The 24,820-nt window shown below is 37.9% G+C and overlaps 3 protein-coding genes across 6 annotated transcripts in view; 1 reads left to right on the top strand and 2 right to left on the bottom strand.

Annotated features, from left to right (window-relative positions):
- LOC106965928 (olfactory receptor 1L8-like) overlaps positions 1–24,820 on the bottom strand; it is a 412,015-nt gene that overhangs the window by 198,774 nt on the left and 188,421 nt on the right. The gene's annotated exons all lie outside the window — the stretch shown is intronic.
- On the top strand, positions 5,295–15,690 carry LOC106965708 (olfactory receptor 1Q1). Of its 2 annotated transcripts, XM_015061790.3 has the most exons (3): positions 5,295–5,511; positions 10,550–11,461; positions 14,964–15,690. In XM_015061790.3, exons 1-3 carry the CDS (start codon positions 5,443–5,445, stop codon positions 14,997–14,999), a joined length of 1,017 nt encoding a protein of 338 aa, XP_014917276.3. In that variant the 5' UTR covers positions 5,295–5,442; the 3' UTR covers positions 15,000–15,690. The 2 variants fall into 2 exon arrangements, with proteins under 2 accessions (XP_014917276.3, XP_053060635.1); XM_053204660.1 differs by lacking the exon at positions 14,964–15,690 and having other exon boundaries at positions 10,550–13,271.
- LOC106965718 (olfactory receptor 1361-like) lies at positions 22,170–23,270 on the bottom strand. Its single transcript, XM_015061802.2, has one exon. The coding sequence runs from the start codon at positions 23,151–23,153 to the stop codon at positions 22,170–22,172; it is 984 nt and encodes a 327-aa protein (XP_014917288.1). The 5' UTR covers positions 23,154–23,270.

Genomic DNA, 24,820 nt, shown 5'->3' with positions numbered 1-24,820 from the left:
AAATAAATAAATATTTAAAAAAAGACATAGGGTAACAGACTGGATAATAAAACAAGATCCATCTATATGCTGTTTACAAGAGACCCATTTTAGACCTAAAGATACCTTCAGATTGAAAGTAAGGGGATGAAAAACCATCTATCATGCTAAAGGTCAACAAAAGAAAGCTGAAGTAGCCATACTTATATCAGACAATCTAGACTTTAAAATGAAGACTGTAACAAGAGATGAAGAAGGGCATTATATCATATTTAAAGGGTCTATGCACCAAGAAGACCTAACAATTGTAAACATTTATGTGCCAAATGTGGTAGTACCCAAATATATAAATCAATTAATCACAAACGTAAAGAAACTCATTGATAATAATACCATAATAGTAGGAGACTTCAACACCCCACTTACAACAATGGACAGATCATCTAAACAGAAAATCAACAAGGAAACAATGGCTTTGAATGACACACTGGACCAGATGAACTTAACAGATACATTCAGAACATTTCATCCTAAAGCAACAAAATATGCATTCTTCTCCAGTACACATAGAACATTTTCTAGAATAGATCACATACTGGGACACAAATCAGCCCTCAACAAGTACAAAAAGATTGAGATCATACCATGCACATTTTCAGACCACAATGCTGTGAAATTAGAAATCAACCACAAGAAAAAATTTGGAAAGATAACAAATACTTGGAGACTAAAGAATATCCTACTAAAGAATGAATGGGCCAACCAAGAAGTTAAAGAGGAAATTAAAAAGCACATGGAAGCCAATAAAAATGATAACACCACAGCCCAAAACCTCTGGGATGCAGCAAAGGTGGTCATAAGAAGGAAGTATATAGCAATCCAGGCCTTCCTAAAGAAGGAAGAAAGGTCTCAGATACACAACCTAACCTTATGCCTTAAGGAGCTGGAAAAATAACAGCAAATAAAATCCCAAACCAGCAGAAGACAGAAAATAATAACAATTAGAGCATAAATCAATGCTGTCAAAACTAAAAAAAACAAAAACAAAAACAAAAACAGTAGAACAGATCAATGAAACCAGAAGCTGGTTCTCCGAAAGAATTAACAAAATTGATAAACACCTAGCCAGTTTGATCAAAAAGAAAAAGGAAAGTATCCAAATAAACAAAATCAAGAAGAAAGAGGAGAGATCACAACCAACACAGAAGAAATAAAAACAATAACAAGAGAATATTATGAGCAATTATATGCCAATAAAATGGGCAATCTGGAAGAAATGGACAAATTCCTACAAACATATACACTACCAAAACTGAAACAGGAAAAAATAGAAAATGTGAACAGACCCATAACCAGTAAGGAAATCAAATTCGTAATCAAAAATCTGCCAAAAAACAAGAGTCCAGGGTCAGATAACTTTCCAGGGGAATTCTACCAAACATTTAAGGAAGAACTAATACCTGTTTTCTTGAAGCTGTTCGAAAAATAGAAATGGAAGGAAACCTTCCAAACTCCTTCTATGAAGCCAGCATTACCTTGATTCCAAAACCAGTCAAAGACCTCACTAAAAAGGAGAACTACACACCAATTTCCCTGATGAACATGGATGCAAAAATCCTCAACAAGATACTAGCCAACTGGATCCAATAATACATTAAAATAATTATTCACCATGATCAAATGGGATTTATACCTGGGATGAAGGGCTGATTCAATATCTACAAATCAATGTGATACATCACATCAATAAAAGAAAGGACAAGAACCACATGATTCTCTCAATAGATGCGGAGAAAGCATTTGACAAAATACAGCATCCTTTCTTGATAAAAACCCTCAAGAAAGTAAAAGGATCATACCTCGAGATCATAAAAGCCATATATGAAAGACCCACGGCTAACGTCATCCTCAATGGGGAAAAACTGAGAGCTCCCCCTAAGGTCAAGAACATGACAGGGATGTCCACTCTCACCACTGCTATTCAACATAGTATTGGAAATCTTAGCCTCTGCAATCAGAGAACACAAAGAAATAAAAGGCATCCAAATCGGCAAGGAGGAAGTCAAATTTTCATTCTTTGCAGACGACATGATACTCCATATGAAAAACCCAAAAGATTCCATCAAAAAACTGCTAGAACTGATCCCCATTTCTCTTTCAATGCACTTATCTCAGTAGTATTTCAATAAGTAATTTCCTCAGAAATTACTTACTTATTCCTCCACCCATTCTACAAATATGTACTAAGTTTCTATGAGGTGTCTGACACTCCATTTGACACTGGGACTGGGTGAAGAACAAAGCACACCTTGCCCCTGACTTCATGGCACTTGTAGTCTAGTATATAACGTCTTCTACACTTTTAAGTTCTATGAAAGGAGGAGCTCTGTCTTATTCCATTCCTGCATCCCATAGGATTTAGCTAAATAAAAGAGTGAAGAAATAAATATAGAAATTAATGAATAAGTGAGTTCTATTTGGAATGTTTATTTAAACTTTTTTGAAATTTTTAAAAATTTATTTTAATTTCTAATTTTTGTTTTTACACTTTGATGATTTCTCACAAGGCAAACCATAGGTATCTACCGCCTGTTCAGGAAATAGATCATTGCCAGCTTTCCAGAAATTGCCTTTGTGCCTCTTTCAAAGTGCTATTCTCTCTCTCCTATGAAAATACCACTATTCTTACTTTTTATGTTAATTACTTCCTTGATTTCCCTTTTAATTTGACCACATACACATCTGTGCCCAAACACTATAATTTAATTGTTCCCATTAAAAGCTTTTTTATTGTTTATTTTTTCCAGACTCATTGAGATATAATTGACCTACAACTCTGTGTAAGTTTAAGGTGTAGAATTTGATAACTTGGTATACGTATATATTGTGAAATGATTACCACAGTAAGGTTTATATATCCACTATTTCATATAGTTGCCTTTTGTGTTGGGGGGGGGGATACTTAAAATCTGCACTTTTAGCAACTTTAAAATACACAACAACTCTTGTGTATATTTTAAACAATACAATGACAATAACAATACAGTATTGTTAGCTATAGTCACCATGCTGAACATTATACCCCTAGAACTTACTCATCTTAATAACTGGAAATGTATACATTTTGACCAACTTCTCCCCATTTCTCTCCACCACCCCTGCCACAGCCCCTGGAAACCACCAATCTATTCTTGGTTTCTATAAGTTTGGCTTTTTTAGATTCCGTATATAAGCAAGATCACATAGTAGTTGTATTCTCTGTCTTTTTTTCACTCAGTGTAATACCCTCAAGCTTAATCCATGTTCTCACAAATGGAAGGATTTCCTTCTTTTGTATGGCTCAGTAATATTCCATTGGGTGTATAGATACCATATGTTTTTTTTACCCTTTCATCTGGTGACAACACTTAGGTTGTTTCCATATCTTGGCTATGGTGAATAATGCCACAATGAACATCGAGGTAACTCATATGGCCCTTGAGAGGATTAACTGACACAAAAGCATCTGAGTACTTTATTTTTTGTTTTTTTGTTTTGTTTTGTTTTGGTTTGATTTGGTTTTCCATTCTATAAACCTTTTTTTTTTTTATTGAAATCCCAATTAGTTAACATATACAGTAATAATGATTTCAGGAATAGAATTTAGTGATTCATCACTTGCATCTGAGCACTTTAAATGCCTGACACATAGTATATACTCAACATATGTTACCTATTATGATTGCCAACTATGTGCATTCAATGATGTCTGTGTCCATGTGAATTTCAGATGTTTGAGAACAGGCTGACATGAGAGCTGATAAGAATGTCCCATTTCTGTTTCTAGGGAAATGAATGACTTGCGTTGTTCCCAGAATGGAGAGAGCATACATAGAAGGGAAAATATCTATCCAAGCTGCATACTAAGAACAGTTAGAGAGTTATGAGTTAGATCAAGAAGGAAAACATAACAGAATATTTAAGCACACTATAATCCCTACAAATTCATAATAAACTCAGAGCAACCACAGAGAAAAAATGGGCAAGGATACAGTTGGAAAACTCAAAGAAGAGAAACCCTAAAACTGTCAAAAACAATACAAAAAAAGTTCCCTCAGAAATTAGAAAAATAAAAAGTAAAGCTACAATAAAGTATTGTTTCTTTTTCCATCATCAGACTGGGAGACAGTAAAGAGTTTGCATACAGTGTGTTAGGCTGTGTGGAAAAGGACACTTTCATATGCTCTTGGAGGCTGTATAAATGGGCTGCAACTTTTTGAAGGACAATCTTATAGTACCAACTGAAATTAAAAATTCACATATACTTTCATCCAGCACTTCCATTTCTAGAAAAATATATGTACACAAAGATATCTGTAAAGGAATGTCCATGTAGCATTGCTTTTTTAATAGTGCCCCCAAAAATGAGATACATGGCATGAGTAAGGACTACAATAATTTGTGGTCCATCTAATAATGTATTAAATATTTTTAAAAATAAGGAGGTAATGGGGTACCTGGGTGGCTCAATCAGTAAGTGTCTGACTTTGGTTTAGGTCATGATCTTGCAATCTGTGTGTTCGAGCCCCATGTTGGGCTCTGTGCTGACAGCACAGAGCCTGAAGCCTACTTCTGCTTCTGTGTCTCCCTCTCTCTCTGCCCCTCCCCTGCTCACACTCTGCCTGTCTCTCTCTCTCAAAAGTAAACATTTAAAAAGTCTTTTAAATAACAACAACAATGTAGGTCCGATGGTGACATAGAACATCTAGGATATATTGATGAGAGAAACAAAGAAAGTTCAAGAACAAATGATCCCATTTTTGTAAAAACAAAATTGTACATATGTGCATAGGAAAGTGTTTGGATGGGTACATGTCAAAACATTAATAGCAATTACTCCTAGACTCTCATTTTTCACCTGATACATCATTCACTGATAAATATTTTTGAATAAGAGTGTACCATTTAAATGAAATATAAAACAAGAGGCTACATTTTTAAGTATTCAGGGTAGTGAGACACCCCATCCACGCCTTGACCATATCTAAGTTTTTGTGGGCTTTCTTCTCAGAGTCCAATTTTGGAGCCCTTGTCAGAGAACCTCATGTCCAGGCTGATCTCTCAGGTCCTGGCCACTCTCCCAGGATCATATGCCAAACCACAGGCAGTCACTGACGCTAATATTGGAAGAACTGCCTTGTTAGCCCCATTCCCCAGAGATGGCAGCAAATTTGGACGATGACACACTTGGGGCTCTGTGCCAGTGAGAACCATGGAATCATGTAGAAGCATGGATAAAACCTTCCAGTCCCTTTCCCAGACATGCCTTCCTGCCCCTGACCAGCAGAAGCACCCCCACAAGGCTGGCTGCTCTTCCTCTTCAACTCCTTCCTGATGCCTTCCTCTCTTCTAGGTTGGGCAACTTCCTCTGTCCTCCTGGAGTGGATAGCTCTGTGCCACTGTCAGAACAAGACATCATGACACATGCTGCCTGAGGGAGGAAGGAAGTGCCAAGCCCAACCGACTCCAGTCCAGTCAGAGGCTCCTAATAAGGTGAGTCTCTGCACTCGGGACTGCATACCCAACAGCAGTTTCTGAGCAGTTCAGGCAATTCCTCTCTAGGCTCTCTGCGATTTCTGGAGGGATGAGCACCTTTCCCAAACTGGATCCTTTGCAGCAGTGTGCACATCGTGAGGTTTGTCTTTGACTCTTTCTTCCCTTTTTCTCTTTCTTTCCTTTCATAGTGCCTCTTCCTTATGCTACCCTCACACATGCTATGTCTTCATGGACTCTCCCTTCCCTTATGAAAACCTAGCCACAAACAAACAAACAAACACAAAGAGCCCAAATGATTTACACAGTCAAGAGTATTTCCTTTCAGGGAAATTTTCCTGAGTCAAAGAGAAAATATGTGATGGAATGCCAGAAAGTTTCAATCACTTAGGGAGGTATTCATGGGTAGTCAGGATTGGATGACCCTACAGTGAATCCCTGGACATGGTCATCATCTTTGTCTTCTCTTAAAAATGGACCAAGACTTTTCTTTCCACTTCCAGAAACTAATGATCAAACTGAGAAACTCAGAAAATAGAGTAAGACCTGTTATCCAGGTGCTTCTTCTATTTATAAAGGTCACTTTGGAAAGAGGCAACTCTTATTATCAGGAAAGTTTGTGACCTGTCAGGAGTTGTGGGGACCTCTTCTGTGATAGAATTCCTACAGGAGTTTAAAAGAAACAACTCTGCACTGTTTCATAGGACTTGTTAACAGGGCTTCTATGCCCATGGTCCCTTCTGCTGGTGGTGGTGGTGGTGGTTGTTGTTGTTGTTGTTGTTGTTGTTGTTGTTGTTTTACAAAGGCTCTGTATTGAAAGCAGGTATTACTTTTTCCATTTCCCAGATGAAGAAACTGGGGAACCCAAAATGAAGTGATTTTCCTAAGGTCTCCAGAAAAATTTTCATGGCCAATCTGGGACCAAAGCCAAAATCTTTTGGTTCCTGGATTAAGACCATTCTCACATGCTACACTACTTTCTCTCCATCCACATCTTTTTACAAAGCAAGAGTCATGGGGTGCCCAAGTGGCTCCATTCATTAAGCTTCCAACTCTTGATTTTTGTTCAGGTCATGATCTCATGGTTTGTGAGATCAAACCCCACATCAGGCTCCGTGCTGACAGCAGAGAGCCTGCTTGGGATTCTCTCCCTTTCTCTTTGCCCCTCCCCCTCTTGTTCATTCCCTCTCTCTCTCTCTCTCTCTCTCTCTCTCTCAAAATAAATAAATAAACTAAAAAAAAGCAAGTTTCTTCTCTAGTAGTTCCGCATTCCTGGCTTCCCACCCCCTTCCACACCACATTATTCTCCTCTGCCCATAGGGAGCCGATATGCTGCACTATTCGTCAGGCAGGATAATCTCCAGGAGCTATAAGGAAAATGAGGAGGACTCCAAGGTTCAGGGCAGCCCACCTTCCAACTGCTTCTGGGGCTTTCTCCATTCTTATGAGCAGCTTTGCCACAGGAGCTTTATGGGCATTACCCCAGGTAGCAGCCATAGTCTGCTAACTGTCCAGTAGAGACCATTCCCTTCTTACAACCTCCCTGAGAGGAACTGAGAGGAAACATCTCACACTCCCTAAACCATAAAATCAGGGCCACCTGCTCCTATTTGGAGGGTCCAGTTACAGTGACAGACTAGTTAGGTGATGGAAGTGCAGGATGAGAATAAAACATAGATCCTAAATGGGTGAGCTGGGACAGAAAGAGCATTACTTCTGAGTTAGCTCTGTGATCCAACCCTATGTTTAGTGGCCCTGGGGACATTAATCCATCCTTCTGGTTCTTAATTTAATGATCTGAAAATGAGAATAATATCTATTCTCCAATTCTAAAATGGGAATTAAACTAGAAAAGAAACGTGGTAGACACCCATCACTGGCCAAAGTCACAAGATAGCACAGTGGGAAAGGAAGAAACAAAGAGAAACATAGAAACTGGAATAGTTAGGCAATGTTTAAGAGATAGCATAGCCCAATGGTTAAGAGCATGGACATTGAGGATAGATGTAACGGAATTCAAATTCCAGTTCTACCATTTATTAACTCTGTGACTTCAAGGATGTCACAGAACCCCTTTGACAATGTTTTCATCTATAAAATGGAAATAATAATCCCTATGTCACATAATTTCTGTGGTCACCAAATGAAAAGCACATAGGTAAAGCTCTTAGAACAATACCTGGTTTATAGAAAGGGCTCAATACATGAGTGGCTACAACTTTTAGATCTCATGCATCATCATTCCATAATGAAACCAATTCAGAATAAGTCTATAGCATATTATGAATTTCCACATTGTTATAATTGAAAAGTCTTATGTTCACCCTCTTGAGTAGTATCATGGTGACATCCTTTAGTTAGAAATATAAAAGCAGATAGGCCAGCAGAAGTGAATAAATCCATTTCTAAGGGGCAAGAAGCTAAGTAAACCAAGTGGGCAGTGTGATGTAGTTGGACATTTGGAGCACTCAAGGTATCCAGACATAAGGTGACCACTTAACACTGAGTTATGCTCAGCAAGTCACTTCCCTAAGCTTTGGTTCCTCATCTGTGAGATGCGAATAGTGACTGTTGCAGCTGAAGTGTCTCAGAATAGCTCTGATGATTATATGAGATAATGTATGTACAAGTGCCTTACAGAGAGGCTGTTCTTAATTAGTTCATACTTTTTCTCCCAATAGTCTAATTGTGAAGTTTTAAGATTTCTTGGGTTTAGACATGGACGCAGCTCATTTGTGCACTGCCAACTCTGATTTCCTCCCCAAAAGCTATGATTTATGACCAGCCCAGATCATTATGACAACCCTGTGAAGAAAGGCCAGACACACAGCACTTTGCTTAGTCCTGGGAACCAAATTTTAATGACAGTGACAGCGTGGAGTAGGTTTGCTGTAGAGAGACCTGGATGACAGAAACACTCACTCCCAGAAAAACCTGGAGACCAGTAAAACAGAACTGAAAAATTGATAGGCTTAATTGCCAGCATTTACTGAGCACTTACCAAGAACCAGGAACTCTCACCTCATCCTCATAAACACAACTTCATGAGTGATGTACTGTTAACACCCCCATTTTAGAGATGAGGAAACTGAGGCTCAAAGAGGATAAGTGACTTTCTCAAGATCATAAGGCTATTAAATGAAAGAGCCGGGATCCCAGGCCAGTGTCTGGGCTTTTCACCACTGCACCGTCTGCCTTTTTTGACTGATGTTTAGATTTCTTAAGGGCTTTCATGTTGAAGAATAAACTTGTTCTGTGAGATTCCAAAGGGCCAAACATGGTCTAAGTAATAGGACTGAAACTAGTGTTACATATTATCAAAAATTATTTTTAATGGTGTGCTGACAATTAGATTAAGTCTCCTTCAGTTTTTTTGAGAGCAAAAGATTGGAAATCCCTTATCTAAAAAAAAGGATTTGCTATTGGTTATTAAAGTCATTCATTTTATTCATATTCTGATTGTTCCTTCATTTGACTTCTTTGAGGTTTTCTATCGAGTCAGTGCATCTAGTAAGATTTGGGATGAATGAAAATATGTCTTTCATTTGTTAGGCAAAAGACAGAATAATGCATAAGGTTCAAGTCATCTTGATGACAAAATGATTTCAGAAAAGAGAAACATAGAAGCTGAGAATCTGGAAACTGTTTCTCCTGAAACGTGTCTGTATATTCTTTGAGAAGTCTTTGGGTACCACCAGGGATACGCATTCCTCAAAATAGAAACTGTTGGACCAAATAACTTATGAAACCCTTTTAGTAGGTGGATTTCTCAGTTATGTAGCCCATCAAGAGGTCTTATTACCATGTATAAGGTGCCTTGGTTTTAATTTGAGGAGTCATGTTATATGGTATCACTAGCATAGTCTTTGGAGCCCAATAAACATGACTTTAAATTCAGATTTTTCCCTTTATGGGCAAAACAAAACAAAACAAACAAACAAAAAAGGTTAAACTTTCCATGCCTTAGTTTTCTAATTTTTAAAACTGGTGAATCTGTACAATTTGTAGTAGTGGTGATGTTGATGATAATGAAAAATCCACACCTCGTTATTTTGGAAAAGAATTAAGTCCTTGATCTGTCTATCAACACCGTGTGTAGTTTATATTGGAGCACAAAAGTGATAGTAACTAAGCGGGCTTCTCAAATGTTCAAATCTATAAAAATAATCCTTTTTTAGAAAACAGTACAGAGCTTCCTAAAAAAATAAGATTATAACTACTAGATGGTAGCTATAATCTGGGCCCCCAGGCCTGAGGCGCAGTACTATCAGTACTATAGGGTCCAGCAATTCCACTTCTGGGTATTTATTCACAGAAAACAAAAATACTAAATTCAAAAAAATGTATGTACACTTATGTTCACTGCAGCATTATTTACAATAGCCATGACATGAAAACAGACTAAATGTCCATGGATGAATGAATGGCTTAAGATGTGGCATGTACACACACACACACACACACACACACACACACACACACACACACGAATGCTATCCAGCCATAAAAAAAGGAATGAAAACTTGCTGTTTGCAATGACATGGATGGACCTTAAGGGCATTATTCTGAGTGAAATAAATCAGATAGAGAAAAACAAATACATATGATCTCACTTATATGAGGAATATAAAGAAGAAAAAAAACCCTCATAGATGCAGAGAACAGAATGGTGGCTGCCAGAGGCAGAGGGCAGGAAGTGGGTGAAATGGGTGAACGGAGTTCAAAGGTACAGACTCACAGTTAAAAAATGAATAAGTCATGAAAATGTAATGTACAGCATTTTTAGCATAGTTCATAATATTGTACTGCATTATGTGAAAGTTGCTAAGAGAGTATATCTTAAAAGTCTTCATCACAAGAAAAAGAACTTGTAATTATGTATGGGGATGGGCATTAACTAGAATTATTGTGGCAACCATTTTGCAATTTATACAAATATTGAATCATTATGGTGTATACCTGAAACTAATATAATATTATATGCCAATTATATACCTCAATAAAAAAATAATAATCCTGTTTGTTCTTATGGCAACAGATGGTCAATAACAGCTGGACCAGTATACCCCATTTTGTTCTCTTGGGCATATCTAACCACCTGGAAGAGCAGATCCCACTCTTTCTTCTTTTTCTACTGATGTATGCAATCAACATTTTTGGGAACTTTGCCATCATCACATTGATTATCTCTACTCCACGTCTCCACACCCCCATGTACATCTTCCTTAGTAATTTGGCTTTGGCAGACATCTGTTTCACCTCCACCACAGTCCCCAAGATGCTACAGAACATTTTCTCGCCTACAAAGGCCATTTCCTACATGGGCTGCTTAGCCCAGACCTATTTCTTCATTTGCTTTGCAGCCATGGAAAACTTCCTTCTGGCTGTGATGGCCTATGATAGATACATCGCTATCTGCTACCCTTTCCGCTACCCTATGATCCTGACCAGAATGCTGTGTTCACAGATGGTGGCTCTGTGCCATATCCTCTCCCATCTTCATGCCCTGCTGCACACCTTTCTTATGGGCCAATTAATCTTCTGTGCAGATAACAAGATCCCCCATTTCTTCTGTGACCTCTACCCTCTGATGAAGATTTCCTGCTCCAGCCCCTACCTCAACACCCTGATGATTCACACGGAGGGTGTTATTGTCATCAATGGAGCTCTGGCTTTCATCATTGCCTCCTATGCCCGCATCATCTCAGTGGTCCTCCAGATCCCCTCGGCCAAGAGCAAATGGAGAGCTTTTTCTACCTGTGGCTCCCACCTCACTGTGGTGTCTATCTTCTATGGCACACTCACATGGGTCTACTTCCGGCCCCTTACCAGCTATTTAGCGACTGAGGGTCGCATTCTGACAGTCATGTACACAGTGGTGACCCCCATGCTGAACCCCTTCATTTACAGCCTGAGGAATGGGGATGTCAAGGGAGCCTTCAGAAAATGGGTGAGCAGAATGTGGACTTCTTCCTTTAGATAAAAACCCAAAACACAGTTCCCAGTTTTATCTATGATTCTGGGGAAACAGTTTTGCCCTTCGCATATCTGTTTCCTTTAGAACTTCTCAGAAATATCTAAATTAGGAACATATTATGGATTTTACCATTGAATATTATCCTGAGCTGTCCCTTAATTCCAAAGCACGTGAAACTATGTATTTAGTGTAAGCCACTTGTGTAACTTTAATTATAATTGAGAATGTTTTCTGGGTCTGCCATTAAACAACAAGGTTGTAACATTCTTAGATGCAGGCAACAGAAACCAATTCTGGTTGATTCATGGAGGAAATGAGTTTATTAAAAGAGTATGTGAAACTCATGAATTTCCAAGAAGGCTAAGCAACTGGGCTCAATAAAATAAACAAGACTAAGAAAGATCATATGGTCATAACCACAATCAAAATCATATCCTAGAATTGGTCTGATGAGGTCACTGCTGTAGACTCTTTTCACTGCCGCGTATATCATCAACAACACTATCAGTACTGGCCATTTGCATAGCCCCTGGAGGCCTGACAACCAGATGTGACAACCTCCAGAAAGAACTGCCCACTTCTTGTTCTTTGTAACAACACATCTAGACTCAAAATAAGGTGGTCCATGTGGCTGGCCAAGACTTGGTCATGGCGTCCATGCTCTAGTTCTCAAGGAAACCGGGCAAGCAATATTGCTGCTTTCATTATCTGTAAGTGGGTGAGAGGTTCTACCTCCCACCAAGACAAATGAAATGGTGGAACTACTCCACTATGGGAAGAGAGACATAATGACAAATATCTACTATTTAGGGTCAGGAATTAAGCACTGTCACAGCTCTCCAACTTGCATTTTCTTAACCTTTATTAGCTGCACCATTCAGGGATAACTTAAACTCTTTTTGTCTCAGCATGCTCCTAATCTTCTCTGTAGCTGATTTGTGGAACTTGCCTATATTACTGGGCATTTGCCAACTAATCAGTGCTAGAAATGAGAAATGGGTCCGAGAGCTAAGATGTCTATTAAAATGTCAATTCTTTGGTTTCATGGGCGTTTCCAGTTTCTGTCTGAAAGGAAAAGGTGAGAAGGACCTCCCAGGACATGGGGCAGAAATTACAAGGGCAGGCTGATTTATAGGCCATCAGACTGTAGAAAGTTTTATTGTAGGATATGAGCAGTTATAGCACTGAATTGAGAAGGAGCTAACATTGTGGTAATTTTGTGTAATGGCATAGAAGAATGGTTTCTTGGAACCTATATGTAAGTATTGGTCACCAATGAAACTGGTTTGAGGAGCTAAACTCCTTGAGTCTTTGACTGCATCAGGATAATAAATTCTTCCAAGGTAAAGAGGGCCCTGACACTTATAAAATGATAATAACAGAGAAATGAAACCAACTTTTGATTACTTAACTCTGGTTCTTCACACTTTCCAGGAAGTACCTAACATATCCAATATTTTTCTTCTGGATTATACTGTTTTCTTTTACTTTGTCTTTCCTGCCTCCTTGGCCTACCTTCCTCCTTTCTGTGTCTTTAGGTGGCAGTTCCATGGCTGATCTCCTTTATGCTTTACCAAATGATTTGCATCACCTGTTAGCACAGTAGCCTCTTCTAAGAAGCCCCAAATGCCCCTATGGAAAGAACTTTCTTCAGGTAAAGAAATGGACAAGAGAGTAAATTAATACATTAATAATTGAAGAACTGGAAAATGCTATGGAAAAATTTTGTATTTAGATAATACACTTCCACTTCTAGGAGTTTATCTCACATAATGGATATATATAATGAATAAATATATTTTATGTTCAATACACTTTTGTTTATGATAGTGAAAAATTAGAAATAATCTTCATGTATACTAATGGAATTCTGGTTCATTTTGTTTGGTAGTTAGATAGACAGTATTATCTGTTCACAATTCTTCCTTCCTTTTCTTTCTTTGTCATGGCTTTTCTGGGGCAGAATCCACATCTCCATCCCATTGACTTTGGGCTGGCTTTAGCTAGCAGTTTATGAACAGGCATAGCAAATGCTGCTTCCAATAAAAAGCTTTGAAAGGATTTAGATCATTTGGTTTGCCCTCTTGAGCTCTGGCATTCACCATGAGATAAAAAGCTCATCTCATGTAGCTAAAGCTCCTTAGCTTTAGTCTCAGAATGTGAAACACATAGAGCAGACCTGAACTTGACCCAGGACTGATGCACGGTTGCCTCTTCTAACCTGCAAATTTTTGACCAAGGAATAAATATCTATTGTTATAAGCCACTGAGGTTTGGGGAATATCTCTTCTTCAGTACTTTGAAGGAAATTTCAACCAATACATTACACACATACCATGAACTGCTGTGCAGTCAATAAAAAGAATAAGGCAGATTAATTCCTGGCCTTACTCTCAGATCATCAATAACCTTTAGGGACATACAGATATCCAAACCATTAACCACCAGCAGTTTGTTCTTTTCTCCCATTATTTTTTTCACTTGTATGCTATTGATGATGGTGATGTTGATGATGATGATGGTGATGATGATATACACACATATGGTGCTCATGAGCTGGTCGTTTTTATGAGTGCTTTACATATATTTTATTCATAAAATCCTTTCAACAACCCTAAATTATAGATACAATTTCTCTCTTCTTTACAGATGGGTAACTGAGGCGAGGTTAGTTGAATCATTGTGAAAGATCATTCTAGTGTAAGCCCTATAGTTGGCTTTTCTTTCTGTAATGCAAGTGCCTGACTTAACTTTGATTTTGGAAGGATCCATTTTAAAGGCTATCTCAAATAAATACATTGCCAGCCACACTCCCTGCCACTTTATATCCACCCACACACACACAGAATGCTCATTTGTTTTAGAGATCTTGATTGATTTAAATTAACTATTTAGGCTGTTTGTTTTTTTCTCATCCCACACTTTAAACTCCTGCTGTTATGTTTTAAATCTGCCCACAAAGTGAACTTGTGAAACCCTAGGCCCTTCATTTTACCTCAATAAAAACAGAACACCAAGCCCAAGCTCTCTCATGCTCCCTTTCTACCTGTGAACCTGCTGTGTGCCCCTAGGTATGCTGTATGCTTTCCAGGACCTGTGAGTAATAAATCTTTTTTTTTTTAAAGTTTCCCAGTGTTTATTACTGAGGCCTCTTGCAATTTATAGTAAGAACCACAGGGGTAGGTCCAGCTACAACACTGGTTATCAACAGCCTGAGAAAATAATTACACAGCAAGTAATGACAAAAGTGGGATTCTAATTCATAGTATCTGGCTCCAGAATCCATCCCCTTAAACACTATCCTACACCATCTTCAAGAAAGCCCATTAGCATTTCTCTTGGGTCTGTGTACTCTGTTTCATGCTGACCTCTTCAAGGAGAATAATTTCTGGAAGATAATATGTTTTCACAAAAGAGCTACTTACTTCTATTGTGTCAGTGTAATTATAAATACTGTACTCTTTATCTCCCAAAGGTGTGTGTTTCTTTACACCAACACTTAATTATCTGAAAAGGAAATCAAGAAAACAATCCCGTTTGCAACAGCATCAAAAAGAATAAAATATTTAGGAATAAATTTAACCAAGGAGTTGAAAGATATGTACACTACAAATGGTAAAATGCTGATGAAATAAATTAAAGCAGACACAAATAAATAGAAAGATATACCACGTGCATGGATTGGAAGAATTAATATTGCTAAAATACCAATACTACCCAAGGGGATATTCAGATTCAACACAATCCCTATAAAAATTTCAAAGGCATTTTTCACAGAAAAACATTCTAAAATACTTATGGAACAAGAGAAGACCCCAAATAGCCAAAGCAATCTTGATAAAGAACAAAGTTGGAGACATCATATTTCCTAATTTTAAACTGTATTACAGAGCTACAGTAATCAAAAACAATATGGTACTAACATAAAAACAGACACATAAGCCAATGAAAAGAATAGAGAGCCCAGAAATAAGCCCAAGCACAAATAGTCAACTACTCTTTGACAAAGGCGCCAAGAACACACAAAGGAAAAAGGATAGTCTTTTGAATGCATGATGTTGGATAACCTGGATATCCATATCCAAAAGAATGAAACCTGACCCCTACATTACACCAGTCACAAAAATTAACTTGAAATAGATGAAAGATTTGAAATGTAAGACATGAAACCATAAAACTCCTAGAGGAAAACATAGAGAAAAACCTTCTTGACATTGATCTTGGTAATCTTTTTTTAAAAATTTTTTTAATGTTTATTTATTTTTGAGAGAGAGAAAGAGAGACAGAGTATGAGTAGGGGTGAGGCAGAGAGGGAGATACAGAATCTGAAGCAGACTCCAGGCTCTAAGCTGTCAGCACAGGGCCTGATGTGGGGCTCAAACTCACAAACCACGAGATCGTGACCTGAGCCAAAGTCAGACACTTAACCAACTGAGCCACCCAGGTGCCCCTTGGCAACTTTTTTTTTCCAATATGTCATTAAAAGAATGGGCAAAAAAATCAAAAGCTGACAAACAGGATTTCATGAACTAAAAAGTATCTGCACAGCAAAAGAAAGAATCAACAAAATGAAAAGGCAATGTATGGAATGGAAGAAGACAATGGCAAACCATATATTTGATAAGGGATTACTATCCAAAGTATATAAGGAACTCATACAATTCAATAGCAAAAACAAAGCAAATGAAACCATATATTCCTATTAAAATGAGCAAAGGACCACAATAGACATTCTCCCAAAGAAGACATACAAGTGACTAACAGGTATATGAAAAAATGCTCAATATCACTAATCATCAGGGAAATGCAAATCAAACCACAATAAGATATCACCTCACACCCATTGCAATGGCTATTATCAAAAAGACAAGAAATAATAAGTGTTGGCAAGGATGAGGAGAAACTGAAACACTTCTACACTGTTGATGGGAATGTAAAATGATACAGCTGCTATGGAAAACACAGTATGAAAAGTTCCTCAAAAATTTAAAAATAGACCTACCACATGATCCAGCAATTCCATTTCCAGGTATACACACAAAGGAAAGAAACTAGTGCCTAGAAGAGATATCTGCACTCCCATGTTCATTGCAGCATCATTGACAATAGTCAAGATATGGAAACCAACTATGTGTCTGTCAACAGATGAATGGATAAAGAAATTTGGGTATGTATATACAACGGAATATTATTCAGGTTTAAAAGATTATATCCAGTCATTTGCAACAACATGGATGAACTTGGAGGACCTTATGCTAAGTGAAATAAGCCAGACATAGAAAGGAAACAAAACTGCATGATATCTCCTAATCTAAAAGAATCTAAAAGAATCAAATACTTAAGAAGCAGACAGTAGAAGAGAAGTTACCAGTGGCAGAGAGTTGGGGGAAATGGGGAGATACTGCTTAAAGATACAAAGTTGCAGTTGTGTAGGATAAGTATGAAGTCTAGAGATCTAATGTACAGCATGATAAACATAGTTAATAATATTGCACTGCCTATTGAAAATTTGCTAAGAGATTGGATTCCAGGTGCGCTTAGCACACACACACAAATGGTAACTGTGTGAGGAGACGATATGTTAATTAGCTTGACTGAAGTAATCACATCACTATGTATGTCTGTACCAAACCATCATGTTGTACACCTTAAATATATAAAATTCTTATTTAAAAAATAAAATAAATAAAATAAAAAATCTTTCTAGTGTTCCTTCCTCACTCCTTGATGACTTCAGCATCTGATTCTCTGTCTCCACCACTATTTAATTCTCACATTTGGAAATACCAATATCCACACAAATGGTTTATCTAGCAACTTGGATTCTCCATTCCTACCCTGTTTAGCTCCAGCAATCTTTTCCTTCACCTCATCTCAGCCACCCACTCATATGGTTATATCTTAGACTTTGCTATTACAAGCTCTTTCACCTGACTTAATTCAGATTTCCAACTCCATCCATTCTCTGACACTGCTGAGATTACCATTGCTTGAGATTGTTTTTCATTATCCATCACTTCATTCATGCTCTTCTTTCCCACCTTAACAAGAATATGTTTTATGGTCCAGAACTGTAACCATCTTCTTGCAAACACCCTTAGTTCTATCGTCTTATTTTGCTCTACCTGGCAAAATTCCAACCCTAGGTAAACCCAACATTTTGTTTTGATGACCTGAATATAGTTGGAGAACATCACCCAATCATGCTGATTTAATATTAAGCTTTTGAACAAAACATCAATATTGGCAGAGTTGGGGCTTACCATAACATCTCCTAGAACTTCACTTTCCCAAACTCTAGCATATTCCACACATTTCTTTCCACAATTCTCTAAAACAACCCTGCTCCCACTACTCTCTATTGAAGTCTCTTCAAATACATGACATCTTCCTGCCATCAAATCCAACAGCCCACCTACATCTGAACCCATGTACGCTGACTTCCTTTTTGTTAGAGGGGGAAATGTGGCTCAGCCCCTTGATAAAATCATCCCCTATGATTTGATATGAATCCTCTTTTGAGGCCTTTATTCTTGCAATTAAATACTTTCTCTCTTGAATTATTAATTTTTAATTACATACTGAATCATTTCTATCAGCAAACAAGCTTAATATCTTTATCCTTTACAAAAATTAAGAAGAAATTCTCCCTTGACTCATGTCCTTCTCAAATTACACACCACTTTTTGTATACCTTCTCAAAAAAACCAGACCAAAACAAAACAAAAAAACTATACTTCAGAAGTATCTATCATCACAGCCTCCACTCTCAGTTGCAATTTTATCATAAAAGGAATGTAATTAGAATTTTTCCCTTAACACTTCGCTTAAGTACTCTGATTTTCAAAGTTTCCAGTAATCTATATCTTGCCAAATCTAATAATCAATTATGTTTTCTTTAATGACCTCTTAACTACATTTGAGTGAGTGAGACTCCTGTATTCTGGATATACTCTTTCCTAGAATTATTACATACTAAATTACCTGCCTTCTTTCTACTAATGGCCACTTGTCTGTTTCCTTTCCTACCTCTACTCCCAGACCTTTAAATTTTTATTTTTTTATTTATTGAGAGAGAGAGAGAGAGAGAGAGAGAGAGAGGGAGAGAGAGAGAGAAAGAGACAGTGCAACTAGGGGAGGGACAGAGAGAGAGGGAGACACAGAATCTGAAGCAGGCTCCAGGCTCCAAGCCAGCTGTCAGCACAGAGCCTGACACAGGACTTGAACTCACGAACTGTGAGATCATGACCTGAGCCAAAGTTGGACGCTTAACCGACTGAGCCACCCAGGCGCCCCTGAGTTCCACTCCCAGGCCTTTAAATCTTTAGGCGTGCACCTATCTCAGGGCTCTTCTCTTTTCTATATTCTCTTACTATGTGATTCTATCCAGTGCTATGGCTTGAAACACGATCTACATTTGGTTGTGACATTTCTATCTCAAGACAAGATGTCTCCATGAGCCTCAAGAATTATATATTCAACTGCCTATGAAATATCTCCACTTGGGTAGAGATCACAAAATTAACATGGCCATACAGACTTAGTGATTTTTCCCCCTCCCAACCAAATCTGCATTACTTCCACCTCCACAGAGACTGTCACATATATTAGAAATTAGCAAAATGATTCCATCCACTTCCACAGTCCATCCTTGATTCTTCTTTTTCCCCTGAAATATTACATCAAGTCTATCAGTGTGTTTAAACAGCTCCACTTACCTTTAGTCCCAAATCAGACCACCTACTTCTGGTGTTAGAGCCACTATGAAGACTCTCCCACCCAGTCTCTATTACCAGTGGCCTAGATTGTCTTTTATGAAGTGACATGAACACTCAGATGGAATAATTCAGTATAAATACTGAACTTCTTATTAGTACTGTGAGTTGAAAATAATGCGAGACTGTAAAATTATTACTGCTTTAAAAGAGGTTTAGCAGCACTTTCAACAGTATCCAAATTATGGAAAGAGCCTAAATGTCCATCAATGACGAATAGATAAAGAAGATGTGGTTTATATATGCAATGGAATACTACTTGGCAATGAGAAAGAATGAAATCTGGCCATTTGCAGCAATGTGGATGGAACTGGAGAGTGTTATGCTAAGTGAAATAAGTCATACAGAGAAAGACAGATATCATATGTTTTCACTCATATGTGGATCTTGAGAAACTTAACAGAAGACCATGGGGGAGGGGAAGGGGGGAAAAAGTTACAGAGAGGGAGGGAGGCAAACCATAAGAGACTCTTGAGGACTGAGAACAAACTAAGGGTAGATAGGGGGTTGAGGAGAGGGGAAAGTGGGTGATGGTCAGGGAGGAGGGCACTTGTTGGGATGAGCACTGTGTGTTGTATGGAAACCAATTTGACAATAAATTATAATTTAAAAATAAAAATAAATAAAAATAAAAGAGGTTTAGGCTACTCCATGGTCCACTCAAAACTCACTCTCCTGGGTGAAACACCTGTACTCTGAAAACTATAAAACACTGATGAAAGAAATTGAAGATTACACAAATAAATGGAAAGATATTCCATGTTCATGGACTGGGAGAACAAATATTGCTAAAATGTTCATGCTACCAAAAGCAATCTATAGATTTAATGCAATCCCTCTAAAAATATAACAGCATTTTTCAAAGAACTAGAACAAATAATCCTAAAATTTGTATGAAACCATTGAAGACCCTGACTAGCCAAAGCAATCCTGAGAAAGAAGAACAAAAGTGGAGACATCACAATCCCAGATTTCAAGATATAATACAAAGATGTAGTAATCAAAACAGTACTGGCACAAAAGTAGACACAGATCAATGGAACAGAATAAAGAGCCCAGAAATAAATCCAATATTATATGGTTAACTAACCTTTGACAAAGGAGGCAGAATATGCAATGGGAAAAAGTCTCTTCAAGAAACGGTGTTGGGAAACTGGATAGTAGCATGCAAAAGAATGAAACTGGACCACTTTCTTGCACCATACATAAAAATAAACTCAAAATGGATTAAAGACCTAAATGTGAGACCTGAAACCACAAAGATCCTAGATGAGAATGCAGGCAGTAATTTCTCTGACATTGGCCATAGCAACATTTTTCTACATATGGCTCCGAAGGCAAGGGAAACAAAAGCAAAAATTAACTGTTGAAACTACGTTACAATACAAAGCTTTTGCACAGCAAAGAAAACAAGCAATAACACAAAAATACAACCTACTGAATGGGAGAAGATATTTGCTAATGATATATCTTATAAGGGGTTAATATCCTAAATATATAAAGAACTTATGCAACTCAACACCAAAAAACCCCACCAATAATCCAATTAAAAAGGGGCAGAAGACATGAACAGACACACCAAAGAAGACATACAGATGGCCAAGAGACACATGAAAAGATGCTCGACATCACTCATCATTAGGAAAATGCAAATCAAATCCACAATGAGATATCACCTCACACTTGTCAAAATGGCTAAAATAAAAAACATGAGAAATAACAGCTGTTGGTGAGGATATGGAGAAAAAGAACCCTTGTGCTGTTGGTGGGAATTCAAACTGGTGTAGCCACTGTGAAAAACACTATGTAGGTTCCTCAAACAATTAAACAGAGAATTACCATATGATCAAGTAAGTCCACTACTTAGTATTTACCCAAAGAAAACAAAATCATGAATTCAAATATATATACATATATATATATATATATATATATATATATATACACACACACACACACATATGCACCCCTATGTTTATTGCAGCATTATGTATAATAGCCAAGATATGGTAGCAACCCAAGTGCCCATTGGTAGATGAATGGATAAAGAATATGTGATACACACACACACCTACACACACACACACACACACACACACACACACACACACACACACACCATGGAATATTACTCAGCCATAAAAAAGAATGAAACCTTGCCATGTTCAACAATGTGGATGGATCTAGAGGGTATAATGCTAAGTGAAATAAGTCAGCCAGAGAAAGACAAAACCATATGATTTCATAAGAAACAAAACAAATGAACAAAGAAGAAAGAGACAAACAAAACAACAAGACCCTTAAATATAAAGAACAAGCTGGTGGTTACCAGAGGGGAGATGGGTGGGAGGATGGGTAAAATTGGTGAAGGGGATTAAGAGTACACTTACCATGACAAGCACTGAGTAATGTGTAAAATTGTTGAATCACTATATTGTGCACCTAAAACTAATACAACACTGTAAATTAATTATACTGGAATTATAGATAGATAGATAGATAGATAGATACAAAAACACTCTCTTGTATAATGGTATTGTAACTCACTTGGACTTTTCTCTGGAAAACAGTACATGCCACAACATCACTAAAATGATCAAAATTCTGTAAGCCTTACTATGTGTAATAATCTGGTTTAGTAATCCCCTATGCCCTATATTAGATCTAAAAGATGAGAGATTCAGATGTTGAGATCTAAAAACATCTGTTCAGTTCCAATATGATGAGATTCTAGGTCAGTCAATGGGGACCAGAACTATTTATTCATGAACTCACTTGTTTCTACCAGATCCAAACAAGAGGGAGCCAACAAGGAAGATTATTCCACAGAAATGTGAACCATACCAGTTATTAGGAATGTAATCCATATATTTGAGGTATTTTCAAGTTAAATCTTAACTCTGTGCTCAGGAGATGTTCTGCCATCCCCCATTTATCTGGGAACCAGGTTGGAAGTTTCTTGAGATGCAGAGTTTCCTGAAAAGCCTTCGCAGAGCTCCCTTAACCTCCTGGTTCCTCAGGCTGTAGATCAGTGGGTTTAGCATAGGAGTAACTACTGTGTAAAACATGGCGACTTGGCGATCCTGGTCCAAGTCATAGCTGGAGGATGGCCGGAGATACATGTAGATCACAGAGCCATACAGGAGCAGCACAACCAGAATGTGGGAGCTACATGTGGACAGGGCTTTGCGCAAGGCAGCAACTGAATGCGTGCGAGCTATGGCAACAGCAATGCGGGCATAGGAACCTAAAATGAAGAAGAAGGGGCTGACCACCACAGCTACGCCCTCAGTAAATATTAGCATTTCATTGACCACTGGTCGGGTGCAGGAGAGTTTTAACAAGGGTGTGATGTCACAGAAGAAATGGGTGACCTGGTTGCCACAAAAGGTTAAGCGGGTGACCAACACACTATAAAGCAGGCTGTTGAGGCTGACAACCACCCACGAGGTCAAGGTTATACGCAGACAGAGGCCACGGCTGATGATGGCAGAGTATCTTAATGGGTCACAGATGGCAACATAGCGGTCATAGGCCATGGCAGCCAGCAAGTGGCCTTCCATGCTGCCCACAGCCATAAAACAGAAGAGCTGGATCATGCAGCAATTAAAGGAGATGATTCTATTCACAGACAGTGTGTGCACCAGCATCTGGGGAACAGTGATGGTTGTCAGAAACATGTCAATAAAGGAAAGCTGACTGAGCAGGAAATACATTGGAGTCTGAAGCTTGGGGTCTGAGAGGGCAACAATTACTAATAGGGCATTGCCCATAAGTGCCACCAGGTGCATGGCAAGGACAATCCCAAAAATAACTGGCTGCATCTCTGCCCAGCTGGACAGGCCCAATAAGAAAAATTCAGTTACTTCTGTCCTGTTTCTAGTGGCCATAACACATGATCTATAACACCTGCAAAGAGCAAGTGTTAGTATCAAATAATGCTGAAATCTACTCTGAGATAGCTTTTAGGAAACTTCTTGCACGCATGCCCCTAGTTTCCAAAAGAGTTTTTTCCTTCATTTCTTTCCCTTGTCATTATCTTTCTATCTATCCACTGGAGTACCCACCCACTCTTTAGTTTATTCCAGGTTCATTTACTATTTTATAATCTCTCAATGTGATATATATTAAGGGCATCAGGATAAATCACACATGGTTCCTGCATTTTCAAAATTCCCTGTATAACAAACAAGGGATCACTAAACACAAAATTTCTTCGGCGTTTGCTCTGTGCTAAACAGCATACTAAATATCATATGTTTAATTGTCACAACGATCCTGTATGGTACAAACTACTTTTATATTACAGACAAGAAAACTAAAGCAAAGAAACTACTTTGTTGAAGGTCTTATAGGAGCTGGGAATCAAAACCTTGACTCAACCCTGTATAGTTTTATTAGACACAAGCACCACATTTCGCTGATTGTCAGAGTTGGAAAGAAAACGAAACTTATGTCAAGGCTCCAGGCAAATGTCTGAGTCTCCACATCTCTGATGGGGCACTGGAGTGAAGATCTGGTCCTAACTTTGTATGTCCAGAAGCTATTGTTCTTTTGTAGGGGAGTTCTTCTTCCATTAAGTCAATTGAACTTACCTGGGATGAGAGTAGAAATGGTTAATAACATCGTTGCTTTCATTAATGATTAATTTTCAATAAATAATGTAAACTGCCAGTGGATGGGAGTGTTTCTTTCCAGTTCAGGTTTTCCCTATAGGCAGATGTACATGGTACACCAAAGAGGTAACATTTTGGGACTACTATATGGATAAGGATATTTTGATGAAATACTGTATTTCTTCATGAATGTGAGAAAAATTGTTTAAAATAGTAAGGTATAAAAGAACATACAATAAAAAGCATCAGTCTCTGACCCTAACTTTGCTCCATTTTGGTTTTATCACATCTGGTGGTTCGTACATTTACACCTTTAAATAAAATACTGCTTGTTTATGTATCTATTTACCAGTTTTATCAATTTATCTTTTGGCTTTCTACTATGCAAGATGGTTTATCTTGTTTCCATTATCCCCATTCTTCTCTCCTCCCTTCCCCAATTTTTTGATGATTATTTTAGTTCTTAAATTTGTTGCTTTTCTGCTTTCAAGCAGTATACTTAAAATCTATATTTTTTATTCCATCAACTGCTGACTCCACTTCTCTTCCTCATCCCTGACCCTCCCAACATTTAGAAAGCTATATCTTGATCTATATATTGTCAAAATTGAAAATATATAAATTATGAGTTGGAACCACAATTATTTATTCCAGGTAAAAACTATAAATTAGTAGACAACATTTACATTAGTATAACTACATAAATAATTTTCATTGCAGAGCCAAATGATGAGCTATAGTTGCATTTATTCTTTGATGAGTCCAGTGTCCCACCTCACTAAGGGAGAGTATTCCCAATATTCAGAGAAAGAATCAAAACACTTCTCTTAGTGATTTTCTTCACTCTAAAGATTATGGAGGGGCACTTAGGTGGCTCAATTCGCTGAGCGTCCAACTCCAGCTCAGGTCATGATCTCATGGTTTCTGAGTTCAAGCCCACA

This window comes from Acinonyx jubatus, chromosome D4 (assembly GCF_027475565.1).
Source record: "Acinonyx jubatus isolate Ajub_Pintada_27869175 chromosome D4, VMU_Ajub_asm_v1.0, whole genome shotgun sequence".
Lineage (NCBI taxonomy): Eukaryota > Metazoa > Chordata > Mammalia > Carnivora > Felidae > Acinonyx > Acinonyx jubatus.
Note: the sequence above shows the minus strand (reverse complement) of the source record. Positions and strands in the feature narration are given on the sequence as shown.

Bases quoted from the DNA above. Each gene is read 5' to 3' on its own strand.
- LOC106965708 (XM_015061790.3), top strand. From the start codon at position 5,443: ATGCTGCCTGAGGGAGGAAGGAAGTGCCAAGCCCAACCGACTCCAGTC. The intron at 5,512-10,549 runs GTGAGTCTCTGC...TTATGGCAACAG, and splicing joins AGTCAGAGGCTCCTAATAAG to ATGGTCAATAACAGCTGGAC. The intron at 11,462-14,963 runs GTGAGCAGAATG...TATCTCCCAAAG, and splicing joins AGGGAGCCTTCAGAAAATGG to GTGTGTGTTTCTTTACACCA.
- LOC106965718 (XM_015061802.2), bottom strand. From the start codon at position 23,153: ATGGCCACTAGAAACAGGACAGAAGTAACTGAATTTTTCTTATTGGGC.